At 34.3% G+C, this 19,109-nt stretch overlaps 1 protein-coding gene across 12 annotated transcripts; it reads left to right on the forward strand.

Moving 5' to 3' along the window:
* Positions 1-2,250: 2,250 nt before the first annotated feature.
* On the forward strand, positions 2,251-18,384 carry LOC112703830 (uncharacterized). 12 transcript variants are annotated; one of them, XM_029288111.2, is made up of 23 exons: positions 2,251-2,555; positions 3,451-3,835; positions 4,366-4,482; positions 4,577-4,656; positions 4,926-5,072; positions 5,163-5,311; positions 5,391-5,525; positions 5,683-5,805; positions 5,932-6,005; positions 6,710-7,315; positions 7,439-7,550; positions 7,693-7,830; positions 8,414-8,743; positions 9,205-9,475; positions 9,582-10,879; positions 11,523-11,925; positions 12,019-12,947; positions 13,033-13,098; positions 13,175-13,300; positions 14,713-14,957; positions 15,039-16,198; positions 16,763-16,810; positions 17,510-18,384. In XM_029288111.2, the coding sequence occupies exons 7-23, from the start codon at positions 5,472-5,474 to the stop codon at positions 17,527-17,529; spliced, it is 6,003 nt and encodes a 2,000-aa protein (XP_029143944.1). In that variant the 5' UTR covers positions 2,251-2,555; positions 3,451-3,835; positions 4,366-4,482; positions 4,577-4,656; positions 4,926-5,072; positions 5,163-5,311; positions 5,391-5,471; the 3' UTR covers positions 17,530-18,384. The 12 variants fall into 12 exon arrangements, 3 of the variants coding, with proteins under 3 accessions (XP_029143944.1, XP_029143940.1, XP_025611240.1); XR_011864220.1 differs by lacking the exon at positions 16,763-16,810 and adding an exon at positions 14,191-14,411 and having other exon boundaries at positions 2,256-2,555; positions 5,391-5,521; XR_011864222.1 differs by lacking the exon at positions 16,763-16,810 and adding an exon at positions 14,191-14,411 and having other exon boundaries at positions 2,256-2,555; positions 5,391-5,521; positions 14,713-14,934.
* The last annotated feature ends 725 nt before the right edge of the window (positions 18,385-19,109 follow it).

Raw genomic sequence — 19,109 nt, forward strand, 5'->3', positions numbered from 1 at the left:
ACTTAATTAACTGGTTCAATTAATTGCGGTTCTTACATACACCATCATCTTTGCGTAATATTATTGCATTCGGATACACAATAATTACCATACGCTCACTAGCCATTTTATAGGATTTGTGTTTGAGAGGAAATATATAGAAACGATGAATGGTGAACGTTATTGGGAGGGAGGAAGAATATATATAACAATCGTTTGAGAGAAGTCCCGCTACAATATCGCGGGCAACGCAACCGCTATAGCATTCTAACACAATAACGTTATCATAGACTGCACTATAGTGCTATAGCGTTTGAATGATTGCGTTATAACTTCTTAGCTTATGTCGCAGTTCTTACCTGTGCTATTGTTGTCTGTGACATAGTAACATAATATTCGAAACAGTACAAAATTTAAGGGTAAAGTATATTTTTTTGTTCTTAAAGTTTGCCAAAAATTTTAAAAACACTCCTAATTTTTATTTTTGTTTCAATTTTATCCAAAAAATTTCTGATTTTCATCAAATATACCATCGATAGTTAAATTTTCTAAAAATTTAGGACTAATATAGCAATAATATATGACAACTGTTTTCAGTTTACTTGTGTTGATGGTTGTTTTTGTAAAATTGTTATTGAATTAGCCCTAAATCTTTTGAAAAATTAGCTGCTAGGGAGTATATTTGATGCAAATCGAAAATTTTTAGGGCAAAATTAAAATGAAATAAAATTTAAGAATATTTTTTAGATTTTTAATGAACTTTTAAAAACAGGCTTAAAGTGTAAATATAATTTTTTATTTATTAAAAAAAAGTCAAAAAATAAGGTGATTTTAAATATTAGAAAGAAAATTAAAATTTGGCTTCAAGACTAAGGTTCAATTTGGGTAAACAACTTAAATAAGCTCTTTTGAAAAAAGAGCTTAAAGTATAAGAACTTTTATTAATAGCAGCTTATAAATAAGTTATTTTGTATTTGAATTTTTAGTTATAGAAGTACTTATTTTAAAGTTATAGCGTTTGAATAAATAACTCAAAAAATATAATTTTATTTTCACAAAAAGTGGATATTAAAACAACGACAAATACTTTTCAATATTGAATGTTGATTTTCTATAACCTAATCACTAAGATTACAATTATTTAGACAATTAATTCTTTATTTGCTCTCTTATTAGTTCCATTTTTTAGGTAGAAACTGGTTCTTTTACTTCATCTTCACCCATAACGGTATTCTTGTATGTAGTAAATAGTAATAAAATTTTAATTCACAATAATCTTGATGGCAATGCCAAAGAAATTACTGTGTAGTTAGTGTTTCCTATTTTATTGTGTATGATATGGTAGATAAAAATAAAAAATAAATGTGAAATGTATATCAATGTATATTTTGTTGCTTTTTTTATTTTTTTACTTATATTAGAATTTTCTTCTCTTGTATTGGGTCAAGAACTTGTTATAACTAACTATAAAAATAATAGCAGCCATATAAAAATAAAATCACATGGAAAAAAAAATTTAAACTGAGATTTTATACCACACACAATGTTAAATACAAATTTAATAATAAAAATAGAGTGGTTAAATGATAAAAAAATTGGAAGGAATATATGCAAGAAGTGATTCAGATATTTTCAACAGATAAATCATTACGTGAAAATGATGGTAAAATGGCAATGCTTCTAACAAATGGAATCTTGGGTGAAAATAGTGGTGTGTGGTCTGTATTTCCAGTATTTTAGTATTTTTTTACATAGACAAGAATAAAAGTAGATTTTTTTTTGTTTTGAGGTCATTTCTTTCCAGGAAAATGATAAAATGCCTTATCGAGGAGAAGTATCTTTTTGGGAAGTTAAAATTTTTTTTAAAGTAGTGCCAAACACACACGTATACCGTGAATTTTCATAACTCAAAAAAAAAAAAACTTCTGCTACTTTTCAAACGGGCTCTATGTGTTTATTTGGATACTAATAGATAAAAAAAGATATTTTAAAATGAATTTTTTTAAATGTATTTAACAAATTTTTAATAATAAATATAAAAATACTAAAAACACCAAAAAATATATTTTTTAAAAAAATTACAATTTATATATTTTTTTAAAAATTTAAATTTTTTTTCACTTAATAAATGAAATTTTTTTATTTTATTTAAATATAATTAATAAATAAATTTTTTTATATAAAATATTTAAATATAAAATTATTTTTATTTTTATAAAAGATCTTTTAAAAAAATATCATTAAAAAAAACTTTTTCGAGCGCCCAGACCCAGTAGTTTAGTCCATATTTTATTGAAGTGAAACCCCACCGTTATACATGTCTTATTTCCACCCAAAACAAAACCTCACCGTCAAAAAATCACGAAGCGCGCGAACTCGAACAGAAAGAAATCCTAGTATTTATGTGAATCAAAATCTGAAGTGGTAAACCCTACCATAACCATGGCGAACAAACTTGCAACTAGACGGGACCTACTGGATCGGTGGAGAGGCATCCAGATGGAAGAAGAGGAGGATGACGGCGATATCCCCGATCCATCCAAGCGCCATCTGCTCCACCTCCGTAAAGAACAATGGTTCTCCCCAGCTTCACTTGTTATTATTATTATTTTTTTATTTTTTTACTTTATTTGGTTTCAGCAGGATAGGGGCATGTAATCACGGACTTCTATACGTTACTCCCTTGTTGTTTTAATAATGGTGAAGTTGCAATGGCGATTTTACGACGTATCTGTAGAGTAATTATAACTTGTTCTCTTGAATGGAAATTATTTGACTAGTTGATGAAAGTAAAGCGAAATTCGAAGTGATACTCTCATTCCCAGAATAAGCAGCGGGAACAAGTAGTCTATGAATTGTCTATGAAACGTAGTCTTTGGTCATATTAATAACTTGAATTATTATTATTAGGAAAAGTATAGGGAGCCAATGGTCTAAGCATACAATGTGTACAATGGAGGTTTAGGAAGTATTAGAGATATGATCATTAGTGTTACATTGTCATGTCAGGTTACGCTTTTGGGATGAGTGAGTTCATGTGAGTTCTAGATTCGAAAGGTCAAGGGTTCGATCCTTGGTGAACTCTAAAATTAACTTAAGCTTTTAGGATGAGTGATTTGATGACATGAGATGTTTATTATCCTGGTATTCGGATGATTATTCTGGATAGTGTGAGTGATGTTCATTTTATTCATGAACCAAAGGTTTAGCCCATTGTACACATTGTACACTTAGGCCATTGGCTCCCTAGCACTACCCTTATTATTATTATTATTATTCATCCTTCATTGGTGGAAATGGGCGTTATTTCATCAATATAACCCGTTTTCATTGTTGTTGTTTTGCATTATCAATGTAACCCGTTTTCATTGTTGTTGTTTTGCATTGATGGAATGGAGTTATGTTCTTGTTGGGGAATTGAGACATTGTTTCTTTGGTAGTTTCATATCTAACACCTTTACTTAATGTCAGGTTTGCAGATGCATATAATTTTCTAATTTGCTTGCCTTGTGAAAGTCATTTTTGGTGTGGCTTTTGGGATATAATGGGTCCCCTATTGGAGACTTTTTACAATTACTTCAAAGACGATCGTCATGATTCTCCTCTTAGGCGTTTATGGAAGAGAATATCTGATGAAATGAAGCGCTGTTTGCAATGCGTTTCTCAGCATCATCAAGCCCAAGACATGTACAATATGGAGTACGAGTCTAGCTCTATTGGTCCTCTTCTTGATGTCTTGCATAAGCTTGATAATGAGAGGGTGACATTACATCTGAGAGATATCAACACAAAGTTAGCAGGGGAAGAATATAATCCTGCATGCGATAATGCTGAAGTAGTTAATTTGTTGTATGAGGTGTGTTTCCTGTTGCTTTCCACTATCCCAAGTTTCAACACACTTGATAAGGCTCCTCTTTATGGCTAAATTTATTTCTGCTTCTTTGAAATATGTACATTTCCCCCCCCCCCCCCCCCCCAAGAAAAAAGTTATTTTTTCCTTCTCCCCCCCCCCCTCCCCAACATTATAGATATTTTATTTGCTTTTATTCATCTTACAAAATATGGTTTAACTTCTGTTTGTTTGTTGAGACTTGAAACTTGATAATACATGTTCTTAACCTGAATATTTTCATAGTTTTAAAACAAGTTACTAATATCTGTTGATACAGACAAGTGCAGACTGAACATTGTTAGATCAGGACTAGACAATATATATTATATTATGTACATATTATTTTGAAAAGGGGGAGGGGGATTAGCATAGATATTCCACTTGTATGCATTCTTGCATTTGTATATTTTTCTTTCTTTCCTTTGTGTATGAATGTTCTGTTTTGGATTTTAGTGTTTAAAGCCTCATTTTGTTCCTCCAATCATTTAATGCAGGTGTTAATGTTCCCAGTCCTCTTAGATTATCAGCCTTTATTCAATGAGTTTGAGTTATTTGTTGAAGCTATTGACTGTAAACACGAATTAGCTTTGTCTGGGCATCAACAATTTCCGGTATTATATATAATTTAATCCTTGCTGTGTATCGTGCTTCTACATGCCAATGTAGTATTCTAGATTGCTTACGTGGTGAACCATTTGCTTACAGGGAGTATATGCCTTACTATTTTGCAAGAGAAGTGTTCGTTCTGTTGGATATCGCTTAGCAGAATCTATGGGAAAATTGAGGTACTTGTTGATTGGCAATTTGGCATGAAAGAGCTTCGGCTCCACTAATTGTAATCTGTATGAGTTGATGATGCCCTAACAAATTGAATGCAACTTATGTCCCTTTTATTAAACTTGGATATAGAAGGCATGAAGCCTGAACTTATGTTTGGATGGATGAAAATGAACTTTAACATTGTCTTTTGTCACTGTTTCCGGATCCTGTTTTCTGCTGTTGGACATTTAGAAGTCTGTTTTATTAACGATCAATGCTTTTTGTTTGTGTGTAGGAGAGGAGCGGACTTGGAACCTTTGCAGCCACTTCTCAAGAAATTTATTGGCTGTTTAGAGGCTGATGCATTACCATTGGCTTTGGATACTTCAACACCAAGAGCCCAGCTGGATCGTGTGTCTTTATGGATTGGCATCAAATCATTGTAAGAGTGTATTCAGTAGTATCAGTCATTAGCCTAGTCATCTCTTTGCTATTATTTTGATGGTACTCTTTTATAAACATTTTTGTGAAGGCTTAGCTTCTTGGAGCCTACAACTTTTGAAGAAGGGATATTGGAACAATACCCCTTTTTTGTAGATATTGTACTCAATCATATTAGTGGCGATTCACTTGAATTCTCACATGCTGTTAATTGCTTGAGACTACTATTTGAAATGCTTGGTATGTTTTGTCTGTCTCTTATATTCCTTTTTTCAGATTTATATTTGTTCGCGTAACAATTCTTTGTGCTTGATCCTAGGTTGCAAGCTTTGGTTAAGGTCTACATTACCTCCAAGTGTAATGCGCAATACCCTACTTGGTCAATGTTTCCATACTCACAATGAGAAAATCCATAAAGATATTTTGGGCCTTTTCCAACCTTTCCTACAGGCATGTATGCATAACCGGTGTTTGTTTGTTTCTTTTGTGTGTTTTTCTTAGAAAGGAAAAAAAAATTCTTTGGGTGGCTTTGGTGGGGGCGTCGGGGGGGGGGGGGGGGTTGGGTTCTTTGTGTGTTTGACATTGTTTACATCTTTCATGCCATGTTCCAGTCTCTTGAAGCTCTTCAAGATGGTGAGCATGAAAAACAGCGTAGACACTTTCTATATTTTCTCCTCCATCAAGTGCCAGTGAGCAGTAACTTCAGCATTCTAACGAGAAAACTGGCAAATCAGGTTATCACATTTAGGTTTTTGCACGATGGCTATGCAATGAGTGGCTATAGGCTCTTTGGCTGTAGCCATTGATGCTGCATATTGGTTTCTCTTGTATAGTTATATATTTAATAATTGTCTTTTCAGATAGCATTACTTGTTGTATACCGAGGATATAGGATGAACCCACCTTGCCCTCCTTTTGAGTGTTCACACATGTGGTATGTACGCAGTTACTCCCCTTTTGTCCTTGTTTTTTTCTTGTTTGAATTAAATTTAGCAGAGACTAGTCATAGTTTGCTGGAAAAAGAAATACCTTTTCCTATGTTCAATTTAACAATGCATTCATGCAGTGGACATAAACTCTCGTATTATCTATCAGGATACATAGGAAATCCTCTTGATTATATTTGTGACTAGAGATACAAGTTCTGTGAGTCTTTTATTTATTTATTTTTGTTTTTGTTTTTTTTTTTTTTTTTTTTTTTTGTCCGGTTGACGAATAAGAGATCCTTTTATGAAATTTATAGGCATAAACAAAACTTTATGAGCAAGTGAACATTTGTAACATTAATATGTACGGTATGTTATCCTGCTAGGACTGTTTACCTATTAGAGAATCTCTTTAAGCTTGATCATGTTACTTCATTATAGTGTGTCTGGGAGAATTGGGAAAAACCATTCAGATGACTTTAATGAGGTGTAGCAGAATATTTGGTCTTGTTGAATTTCCATTGTCACAGCTCTAAGGCTTGGGGGGTATCCTTTTTTGGATCTTATTTTCATACTGAACTGTCTGAGAAGTCAATACTAAACAACTGCTGCATAATATAGATGAACTTCACCATAAATTAAGATCATTATGATATACTTGGACTTCTTTTAATGCATTTGCTTAATTGTTTCTCAACATTATGTTGAACAGGGGACCTGCCCTGGTGTCGTCTCTGAAGGACTCCTCACTTCACAGTTCCTTAAGGCAACCTGCATTTGACCTTATACAGATTATCATAGTATCAGATGCTGCTGCTTTAGTGAATTCAGTGCTGAGCTGCTGCACAAATCCAAACACTGAGAGTAGCATGGAAAACAAAGTCATTATTGAGTTGGATGATGAAAGTGATGATATTTGTTTCCAAGCTATTCCAAATTGTGCAATGAAGGATGATGATTGTTCTTGGGCTCAATTCAGTGCGCAGGCTAGAATAATCTATCAAGAGTTCCGTGAGTGGATGTGCATTCCAATGTTATGGGTTGATGTTTTAGTTGATATCAGTCCCTCAGTCCTACCAATTTCATTTTCCCAGGCCATCTTTTGGGCACGGTCTCGTTTTCCAATGATAGAACTTGAGAAGAGTTCAGAAACAGTGCTTCCAGTTAGATCTTGTCTTTCATCTTATGCTGCAGAAATTTCCTCTTCATTTGGGTGGAAGGTTCCAACTGGTTCTGATGATGGTGGAGATGGAAAAAAGTCTAAAAATTCAGTTGAAGTGTTGGCAATGTCGTCTCCTTTAATAAGAACATTTAACAGGTCCTATAACTAGTTTGAATTTTTATTTATGCCATGCTAAATTGAAGTTTGAGTATCTTGTGGTCTTATGATAAATTTTTGGTTTTCAATTTATTAGCTAAATATTTTTGGAGTTGCAAACAGGTTAGCTGCATATTTTTTAGTGCAGATGGGTCAAGGAGTGCTCCAAAGTCAGTGGACATGGCAACCTCTCATGAGTGAAAGCTTGATCCTTTCACTTTTGGATCCAAATGATGTAAATATGCCAAATTTGTATAGAACCTGTAGATCACATTCTTCTCTATTTACCTTGTTGAGAACCAATGAATTTGTTCTCATTCTTTTCTTATTTGTTGAATATAGCGTATATTGTATTATAATTTATTTTTCCCGTGCAGGATGTTAGACAGTTTGGAAAGTCTGTGTTAGAACAAGTTTCAAATACTCGGGGTCTTTCATGTGGAATAAAGTTCCTATGTTCGCATGAGCTGTCATTGTATGCAATTATTTTGGGCCTTAAGCATGCTATGAGACTGGTAATATTTTCGGGAAAGATGTCTTGATAATATTTTGGTCAATGCTGATCCTCTTTACTTTATCTCCTTTCTTTGTGTGTGTGTATAAAAGAGGAAATTTCACTAGTTTGAAGAGAGAAGTGCAACTAAGTGGAAGGATAGGGATCCTCAGAAACAGTAACCAAAGTGGCTTAAGAAAGCAACCAATCTATCCATTTTCTTTGCATATTGTAAACTCCATTAAAACAACCATAAGTAGGTCCCCTAGCTAGAGAAAATCCATAACAATTTCTTGTAGCTTTTTTTGGTTGGCAAATATGTGCCCTTGAAGAGGTGGACATTCTCCTTTTGTCAAATCCGTCAGCAAATTGCCAAAGTAACATACTTAAACAGACATCTGGCTTCCCTGTTGTCATGAAGCCCTTTAAATTGTAGCTTTTGATGCTACACCAAAGTCTTTCTGTGTCCAGTCAGATTATGTGACTTTGATAATGTGTTTCTGCATCGGAAATAATACTTTGGTGTAAAATGACTTTTGTCTAGTGGTCGTTCAATTGTTATTCCCTTTATCTGTGCCATTTCAGTAATTTCATTTTATTTGCAGGTCCAACTAGATTCTGTCATGTCGAAGTTTCATTCTCTACATCACTTTTGGTTTATTTTATGTAAATTACTCAAAGAAAGCGAATTATCTCCTCAAGAGTTACCGGGAGAAATGGATAGTGATTTAATGATGCCAAAATTCTCTTCACAAGGCGGGTTTTTGAAGCAACCGGCTTTTGATTCTCTGCCCCTGGAAATGGATAAACATGTTTCTAATGTTGAACTAAAAACAATATATAAATTTGGTGGTTTAATATCTGAAATGGCATGGCCTATTTTTTGCAAGAGCTTGGTAAAAGGAAAGGAGTTTGTTGATTACAATCTTTGTCAGGTATCATCCTAGTTCTTCTTTAGTATCAGTTATGTGCTTACAGCTTTGCCTTTATGTTCCTCTCTCTTTAAAAAGCTACATGTAGAATAAATGCTTTTAACATTTATTGGCATCCAATCAGGAAAGTTGTGTTTCTTTTGGTGATCAATTTTACAGACAAGTTGTAAGATACCATGGTTCTGCTGTCCAAAATTTAGAATGAATGTTGCTTGGTTTAAATAATTTGATGCTTGAATAGTTGGATCCTAATATCAATTTTCCAAAACGTAGTTAAAATATATATCAAGTGATTTAGATGTAAGATTGTTAGGATTTGGAAGAATGAGGAGACCAAGTATGGATGATCACATTTCAGTTTATTGTTTGCTTCTTTTCTTTTACAGTTTGGTTGTTGTTTCAGATCAACATCTTGCTTTTAGAACCATGAAGATCTTGACCTTCATAGTTCCTTGTTATTTCAGATGACTTGTGTTAGGCTACTCGAGGTCCTGCCTATCGTTGTTGACAAACACATATGTCTTGGTAAAGAGCATGGAAATTTCAGAATGCATGTACAAAATAAATTGGATTTCAAATGGCTTCATGATCTCATGCAATGGGGAAGGTCATCACTTAAAGTTGTTGTTGTTTATTGGAAGCGAGCAGTTATTCAGTTACTCAATCTATTCAAAGGATTTTGTGATAAAACTTCAGTTTCAACAATCATGACCATTGAACATCTTATTTCCTATGGTGAGTTTTGATATTGTATTCACACACGATCATGTTTGAAGTTGTGTTTTGGTAATACCTGTTAGTATCATATCATTAACATGTTTCGTGTTTCTAATTGATTTAGATGGTTGTCCTTGGGAGGAATTGATAAAACAAGTGTCTCACCTGTCTGTCTCTCTATCTAGCGGAGTTTCTCATAAGTCTCGGGAGACAAATATGACACCGAAATCAATGTGTAAAAGCCTGTCCTTTGAGAAGAACCCTTTTACGTCAGATTTGCACTCTTCAACTATGGCTGATAAAGATTTACAAATTTTTGACTCTACAATGATGTCTTGCAAAAGAGGCACTAAAGATGTAATTATTCTTTCAGATGATGAAGGGGAAGCAAAAGTGTCTCCCAATAAGTCTATTTTATCAGATAATGAGATAGGCAACCATGTCTCTCATGGCAACTTAATGTTTTGTGATGCTGGTAAAAGCTTGCTGACTGCTGACCTTGTTAAACAAAATGTTTCAAGTATGGAATTCTGTGGGAAAATAATGGAGCCCTTCCAAAAAAATATTTGTACTGATTCTCCCATCCTTTCTTCTGAGAAACAGAACTCCAGTAATTTTAGTTTACATATTAAACCTGCGGTCACTCCTTTTGCTGATTCAAAAGGCCTAGACACTCAAAGCAGGGAAGTAAGCTTGAAATCCAAGGATAGGGTCAATTTCACAAAATTTTCTGATGAAGCTGTTAATGTTAAAAAATTGAATAAATCTTGCAGCAGTGCCGTTCCGAAAATTGGTGATACTAAATCAAGTAAAAGCAGTAAAATGTCAAGTCATTCTCAGGATGCTGAAGACAGCCAGCTAGAGCCTGCAGTGAAACCTGTGGGCCGTATTCAGTTGCATGTGCCAAAGCCTACTTCGGTTGTGAGAAGGCAAGTTATTCAACTCGAAACACCTCTTGATAACAATTCTGTCAGTCTATATAAATTAAAGAACCCAGAGAACAGATTCAAGCCACCTAGGTTGGATGATTGGTATAAACCTATTCTTGAAACAAATTATTTTGCGACAGTTGGATTGTCATCCACAAGAAAAGATGAAACCCAAACCGTCGGGAAGTTAAAGGAAGTTCCTGTTTATTTTCAATCACCAGAACAATATGTGGAGATATTCAGGCCGTTAGTTTTGGAGGAGTTTAAAGCACAGATACAGAATACTTTTCATGAGATGTCTTCATGGGAGGATGCATCTTATGGGAACCTTTCAGTGATGTCAGTGGAGAGAGTTGATGATTTTCATTTTGTTCGTTTTGTCCATGATGACAGTGATTCTGCAGCATGTAAGAGCTTTTCAGAAAATGACCTCATTTTGCTATCAAAAGATCCTCCTCAAAAGTCTTCTCAGGAAGTTCATATGGTTGGAAAGGTATACTGTCATTCATGTGTGAATGTGACTGTTGTCATCTAAAGTTTTATTCTTGCAAGTACATGAAGTCCTAGAGTTAATTTTTCTAATCTGTGGTATGGAGTAGTTGGAAAATGGGAAGTTTGCTAATTTGGTAGGAAATTATATGACGACTCTTGGTAAAGTAAATTACAGAAGTAGTGAAGGCATAATGCTTCTTTTTAGCCCACCTCAAGCTGAAAAAACCTTTCTATTATTATTTTTCACCAACTTAGGCTAGTACAGGTTCATTGTTTCTTCGCACATACTGTGACTTTTACCAAGAGATCCACTTTTTTGGCACATTCAGCCATGATTGACTGAAGCATGAAGATTTACCCATCCTACTAATCTTTATTAACTCCTTTTAACCTTCTCTTATAAAGGAAATCATTCCAGTACTTAGTCATTGTTCATAAGTAGAATTATAAATTGAACTGTCAATTATTTCAATTAAAATCCAAGTTGATTTGCATTTTGTTTGCCCTTTTTGGAGCTAAGTCAGGCTGCCCTCAAGCATGGTCAATGCTAGCCTCAAACCAATGTAGTGTTGCTAAGTAATGCAATTGAAAACAAGCAGGCTAACAAACCTGTCATGCTAAAGCAGTCATCAATGTGTTTGCAGGTTGAAAGGCGTGAGAAAGACAATAAAAGAAGTTTGAGTATTGTTCTTATCAGGTTCTATCTTCAAAATGGTTCCTCGCGTTTAAATCTTGCTAGAAGGAATCTCACTGAACGAAGTAAATGGCATGCTTGCCGAATAATGAGTATTACCCCACAAATTCGAGAATTCCATGCATTGTCATCAGTAAAAGCCATCCCCTTGCTTCCGCTTATTTTAAATCCTGTCAGTGACTCCATTTGTCTTGGTGGAACTAAAGAAGCAGATCTCAATAAGTTGTGCCTGTCCTTACAACAAACTTTGAGATCATCATTTAATGTCTGCCAACTTCAAGCAATTAGTGCTTCTATCGGAAGGGTGGAACCCAAGAAAAATAGTGAACTGTCTCTTATTCAGGGTCCTCCAGGTAATTGATTTACCCTATGTCTTTATTCATGGAAGGCCTTACAATTTTAATAATGATTTTAACAAGTTTGCTTATATGCTCATGTAAATGTAGGAACTGGGAAGACACGAACTATTGTTGCAATTGTCAGTGCCCTTCTAGCTTCTGCTTCCACTTCTCTAAAGATGAATTGTGTAAAACGAGCTTTCAATGAAAGTTTGAACAAGAATTCTTTTTCTCCCTTTTCAAGACCCAAAATTAGCCAGAGTGTTGCCATTGCGAGGGCATGGCAAGATGCAGCCTTGGCAAGACAAATGAGTGAAGATGTCCAAAGTTCATTGAAATCTTTTCGAAGTTCTGTGAGACAAAGAGTGCTTATTTGTGCTCAATCTAATGCTGCAGTGGATGAGTTGGTATCAAGAATTTCTAATCATGGTCTTTACGGAAGTAATGGAAAAATGTACAAACCTTATCTTGTGAGGGTTGGAAATGCAAAAACAGTCCATCCAAATTCACTGCCATTTTTCATTGACACACTTGTTGATCAACGTGTAACAGAAGAGAAGATGCACTTGAATGAGGGGAAGAAAGATATGAAGGTAGATTTGTCGGTTCTTCGTTCTAATTTAGAGAAATTAGTTGATTCTATTAGGTTCTATGAATCCAAACGGGCTGACCTAAGGGATGGAAATTCTAATGTTAGAAGTCACCTGCATGATGACTCTCATGTTGGGGATGAGAAAGAAATGTCTGATACAGAAATTAAAGTGACGCTGCGTAAACTTTATGAACAGAAACACCAACTATATAAAGATCTTAGTAATGTTCAGGCTCAGGAGAAGAAAGTCAATGAAGAAACCAGGAGTCTTAGAAATAAGCTGCGGAAATCCATACTGATGGAAGCTGAAATAGTGGTAACTACATTAAGTGGATGTGGCGGTGATCTTTATGGAGTTTGCTCTGAAACAATGTTAAGCTCCAAATTTGGTGGTCCATCTGAACTTACTCTCTTTGATGCTATTGTCATTGATGAAGCCGCCCAAGTAACATATCTTTGTTCTGTTATAGATAATTTATCTGCAATCATCTTGTTTCCTTTTTTTTTCCTGATCTGTTTTTCTGTTTCAGGCTCTAGAACCTGCTACTCTGATTCCTCTTCAGCTTTTAAAGTCAAGTGGAACCAAATGCATAATGGTAAGTGTACTTAAAAAGGCTTTTGAACTTCTGCTATAAGGTAAGAGGTTATACTGACATTTGCAAATTATCTAAGGTTGGTGACCCAAAGCAACTTCCTGCAACTGTACTCTCAAATGTTGCGAGTAAATATCTTTATGAGTGCAGCATGTTTGAACGTTTACAAAGGGCAGGGCATCCTGTTATCATGCTTACTGAGCAGGTACATAGTTTGCTACTGGATCTGATCTGAAGTCTCCTTGTATGACATATATTTTGGTGGAGCAATCATTGCAGGCTTGAGGTTCCTTGGGTATTGGGGGTTAGACTGTTAGCAACTTAGCATATGGTCTAAAAGAATTTCTTTTTGTTTTTAAGGTTTAGGGTTTATCCGTTTAGTTTGCCTTGTTTGACTGAATAATCAATTCCGCACAATTCTTATTACTGTTTAGAAGGATTGAGTAGAGATATAAAAAGGAAAGAAATTAAATTCTGGGATTGAGGTTTGATGACAAGTGATTGAAGTAAAATATACCCATAGAATATGTGTGGTGCATTGCTATATTATGAAATTGATGCTGGTTATTTCTACACTGACTGTAAAAGTGGAATCCATCTCATATGGAATATGCATTTTGTATATTTGGTGAATCTTGGAGGGTACTGAATATGGATTTTCAGCTGTTTCTTTTGATTAGTTGCAAAAGCTTTGAAGAAAGTAAAGGTTGTTTTTCTGGTATTTTTCTGAAATAAAATGCTTGAACTTGAAGGAGAAATTTCAATCTTCAAACTTGGTTTTTATCTCTTTATCACTCATTCTTTTTGTTAGGGAGTCATGTTGATGGATATGAAGAGGGATTTGAGAACCCTTTAATATTGATGAGTTAGTCTGTATGCATGCGAAGGGATTAGAGAATTCAATTCATGCTGTACTTATCTTTCATGTTTTATGCATCCAACCATTCTTTTTATTAGGGAGTCGTGTTGATGTATATGAAGAGGGATTTGAGAACCCTTTAATATTGATGAGTTAGTCTGTATGCATGCGAAGGGATTAGAGAATTCAATTCATTGTATACTTATCTTTCATGTTTTATGCATCCAACCATGCAGTTAACATGGTCAAGTGTATCTATTCAAGCCGAAGGCTTGCCATGGTGCAGATTTCCTTTCCTGGTTCCGATGAGAGATCTTGTGTGGTTTTCTCTTCATGGGAAGCCCAAATTTTCTTTTCCAATTTAGAGACTTACTCATCAAGCAATTCCCTTTCAAGATTCCGACTTGTAAAAGACACCTAAGAAGCATCAAACATCTTGGCTGAAGCTCTTTTGCTTGTAGGTTTTTGAGGTCATTATAGGAATTTCAATGGCTCAAACTCAGTGCTACTCCTTTTTGAATTCAGTCATTTGAGATAATAATGATTGAGCTGTAGAACATTTTCAGCATATGATCAACCCTGCCTGATTGTATTTTGTATATGATAGTCAATTTCCTTAACAGCTTAAGTTTTGCATGTTATTATTCCTATGACGCTCTTATTTTGGCTTAATTTTGTTAGGCAAGGATGTCTATAATTTTACATTATCCTGTTTTATGAGTGAAAGCTGAATCCTTGATTTTCTTTTATCATGGCAGTATAGGATGCATCCAGAGATATGCAAGTTCCCTTCACTGCATTTCTATGACAATAAATTACTAAATGGGAGCCAAATGTCTCGCAAATCAGCACCATTTCATCAGACCAAGTGTCTTGGGCCTTATGTATTCTATGATATCACTGATGGTAGGGAGGTTCGTGGAAAAAACATGGGTGCAATGTCACTTTGTAATGAGCATGAGGCTGATGCAGCAGTTGAGGTACTAAGGTTTTTCCAGAAAAGGTACTCATTTACTGACTGACTCTCTCTCTCTCTCTCTCTCTCATCTGATGAATTATGGAACCCTATATGAATGCTTCCCAGGTTCCCAACTGAATTTACTGGAGGAAGAATTGGAATTATTACTCCATATAAGTCTCAACTTTCTCTTCTGCGATCTCGTTTTCTTGATACATTTGGATCTTCAATCACAGCTGAAATCGAATTTAACACTGTGGATGGCTTCCAAGGTCGAGAAGTGGATATATTGTTACTTTCTACCGTAAGAGCAGCACTTTTGAGCAATGCTGCATCTGAAAGAAACTCAAGCACTATTGGATTTGTTGCTGATGTAAGACGGATGAATGTCGCCTTAACAAGGGCCAAGTTGTCACTTTGGATTTTTGGTAATGCAAGGACTTTACAAACAAACCATAACTGGGCTTCTCTTGTGAAGGATGCTGAAGAAAGAGACTTGATTATGACTGCTAAAAGGCCATATCATTCAATCTTCAAAACAGCTAGTAAAGATAAAGACTTTCTTGAGAATTCTAATGATGTCATAAGACAACCGAAGCATGAAAGAGAGGTTAAGGATAATGACAAAGATGGTTTTGAGAGTAAAAAGAAACGTGTAGCTTCTGAAGTTAAGTCTAAGGGTAGGAGGGATGACAAAGCTTTGGGGAAAAGTGCTTTATGTAAGGAAAAGAAATCCATAGATGAACGTAACTCCATCAAGAACTTGACTTGTCTCGCTGCAAAATGTGAAAGCAGAAGCTGCTCCGATGGTATGTTGACAACAACAGAACAACGGGTTTTTGACAATGGAGAAGGCAAAGACAAGATGAAGATCAATAGGGTAGAGACAATATTGGGTAAGAGGCAATCAAAATTTGAGAACACAAGGAGCAGCGCACACCATGTAGTTGAAGAGACAGGTAGCAGACAGAAAACTTCAAAACTTTCAGAGTTGGATAGACCAAATTTGTGTTCCAGAGGGGATACGAGTAATAGTAATGAAGTTTCTGCATCCTCATTGGAAGGCTGTCACAAAAAAGAACATGCAGATCAAGTTAAATGTACTACTAAAAGTGGGGTTTCTGAGATTTCAAAACGGAAACAGCAGCGTAAAGCTGTTGATGCTATTCTTTACTCATCTCTGATATCCACAAAGAAGGATGAGACATTGACAAAAGCTTCTGCAAAAAGGCGTTTTTCATCATCTATTGCAAATGAGAGCGTGAAACCACCCAAGACAACAAACGGTAAACATCCTTCACTCTGCTAATTAATTTCTATGATGTATCTCTTCTTTTTTGGCAACTGCTAAAACCAGGCTTACTAGGTACAATATTGTCTAGTTCTTTTCAAATTAATTTTTGGTAGCTCCACACATAAATTAACCTAGTTTCATTTGGACCAATTTGAGCCTAATGATTTTAAGTTGGTCTTATTTCAATCCGATCTTCTTTGGGAGAATAAGTTTTAAGGACAGCTAACAAAAGTTATTTATAGAAAAGTAGCTTTTATATTAAAATTATTAAAAACGAACGACTTAATTAATATTTAAAGAGAATGACCAATTTTAAAAATTAGAGTCAATTATACCTTTCTTTTGTTTTCCTTTAACCCAATTCCCATCTCTCGACCTGATTTATTTCTGACTTCTGCAGTATCCAATCCTCAATATTACGGTACCTATTAAGTTATCAATGATGCAGATTATGAAATACTATAATTCTAGGGTAATTAACGTAGTATTATTTGGGCGTTTGGTTATGTTTTTTACCTGCCCATGACTCTTCTGCTTTTCTCATTTTGTGGTAAAGCTTCAATGGAAGCTACCGAAAGGAAGGAGCGACCTATTGCAATCTCTAGTAAGAAAAAGTTTTTTTTTTTAAGTTAAATTTTTTGGGTGTATACTAAAGAAAAGATTTTACAATTTTGCACACCAATAACAAAATACATACTGCATAGTAGAAAGATGTATTAATCAGGATTTAAGTTTGATGGCTAATTCGAGGGAAAGAATCCTCACAAGAAAATTGTAATTTTCTACCTGGAAAGAAAATTTGGTCCTTCTCTTTAAATTTGGTTCTTTTTAATAATTTTTATAACATATATATTGGCTTCCTATATTTCCTTTACTATTTATGATATGCTTCTACTGCCAATATCTATCTCATTGTTCAATTATGTGATTCTCAACTTTAAAGTTTCATATATGTAGAATCTATAACAAAAACACACACTTGCATACTAACAAGGATAGAAGATTACAAAGAATGGACTCTATGAAGGCCAAGAGATTCTCAATTAACAGCGTATGCTAATGAGTTCAATTAAAATCTAACAAGCGTAACAGATTATCATTGTTCGATTGTGAATGTGTGGTGGATAAATATCCATGTAAGACTTTAAAATAATGACAACCCATTTTTATTTCAAAATAAAAATAAAAGAAGGGGGATTATCAATAGTATTTTGGCTGTTAAGTCATTTTTTCTGCAAAAGAGACTTGATTGTGTTTGTTTTGTGAACTTTTCCCTGAATTCACAGTCTTTCTGTGTGACCAGATCAATCAGTACACGAGTGAGGAGGAAGATCCCCCCAAGCTTTTCTGCTGCTTATGGCTTATGCTGTTCTATCAACTATCTAGTGGTCTGGGGATTTTGTTCATAATATTTCGGTAACAGACCTGTGAATATTTTTTTGGGTGACTTGATATAGAACAAAAACAGAAAACAGAAAACAGAGGAAACAATCCTAAAATGGACAGGACAAGTCCCTCTGAATATGAATAAGTTCAGCTAAGTCACTCCAAGGTCAGCATAATCATCCTGATCCCTTGCTGCATACATAGCCACAGCATCCGCTGCAGAATTAGTTGCTTCCCCTATGCACAGAAGGAAGCAAATTCTGAGTTAACAAGAACGCTTCCAAGCTCAGTCTCACATATAATGTCTGAACACGCAAACTCCCAAGCTAGCACCAATCCACACATCGCGCAACACCTGTTAATTCGGCACTATATCAGTGAGTTCTTATGGACGGATTCTGTCCAAAGAGAACTGGTTCCATCCTTGATCACTAAAGGATACCTCCTATGACTACTTCTAGGGTGAACTATGACGCCAGTGTCTCTCTGGTCGGATCAGCTTTCCGGTTTTGGTTTTGTTCGAAATGCTGATGGCCAGTGGGTGGTTGGTTGCACTGGTAGCCTTCTTGTGGAACAGACCTGTGATTTCATTCCAATAGGTTTTGCTTCACGAAGAAAAATTGCAGTTTGTGAGTAAATGCAGGAAATTTTGTTCATAAATAGAATAACTGATTGCACAGTACAATTCATTTTCCATATACCGGTGGATTGTTTATAATATGTATTTGCCGACTTTACCCTTGTCCATCCATCCCTCTATTTTTATTATATAGAAGTTAATATTTTCTTTTACATTGAATTTATGTCATGTTTTCTCAGTTTCTCTTCTAAGTTCTAATGATATCCTGTTAGTAATTTTGATTACTTGATAAAATATAGAAATCAACCAATTAACTATTGTAAAATCATTGCAAGTAATTAAATAAAAATATAAAATACTAATTAAATGTAATAAACATATATATTAAAAGTATTAATAATAATATTAATAATAATAAATTTTAAGTTATGCGTATTTAAATTTTATATTATTTAATTTATTTATATATGATACATAAAATTCTTATCACTATTATTTTATTTTACAAATTTTCACACTACTATTGAAGATTTTTTCAAACAATCTCAATTTTGGCACAACAAAATATCCTTACTAAGAACATTCAAATATATTATGATTAAATAGTTAATTTTTAATTTTATATTATATTATTTATATTCTTATTCTCAATTAATTTTTTTTAATTCTAACTTTTTTTTTATTTGTATACTATAGAGCATCTCAAAATTACAGGATGAAGCACCATCCTTTATATAATATCATCAAACAAATAGATAAATGGTTTATCAAAATCTATGTGAAAAATATTTATATCAACAAATGAAGAAGAGTCTATATGTTTTGAAATGATTATATTAGATAATAAGATACAAAACAAAAATACTTATTACATTTTTAAAATGAATTTACAAAAAAAAACTCTTATCACTATTTATATATATTTTTTTATTTTGTA

This window comes from Arachis hypogaea, chromosome 7 (genome assembly GCF_003086295.3).
Source record: "Arachis hypogaea cultivar Tifrunner chromosome 7, arahy.Tifrunner.gnm2.J5K5, whole genome shotgun sequence".
Classification (NCBI taxonomy): Eukaryota; Viridiplantae; Streptophyta; class Magnoliopsida; order Fabales; family Fabaceae; genus Arachis; species Arachis hypogaea.

Bases quoted from the DNA above. Each gene is read 5' to 3' on its own strand.
- LOC112703830 (XM_029288107.2), top strand. From the start codon at position 2,422: ATGGCGAACAAACTTGCAACTAGACGGGACCTACTGGATCGGTGGAGA. The intron at 3,836-4,365 runs GTGTGTTTCCTG...CATTTAATGCAG, and splicing joins TAGTTAATTTGTTGTATGAG to GTGTTAATGTTCCCAGTCCT. The intron at 9,476-9,581 runs GTGAGTTTTGAT...TAATTGATTTAG, and splicing joins TGAACATCTTATTTCCTATG to ATGGTTGTCCTTGGGAGGAA.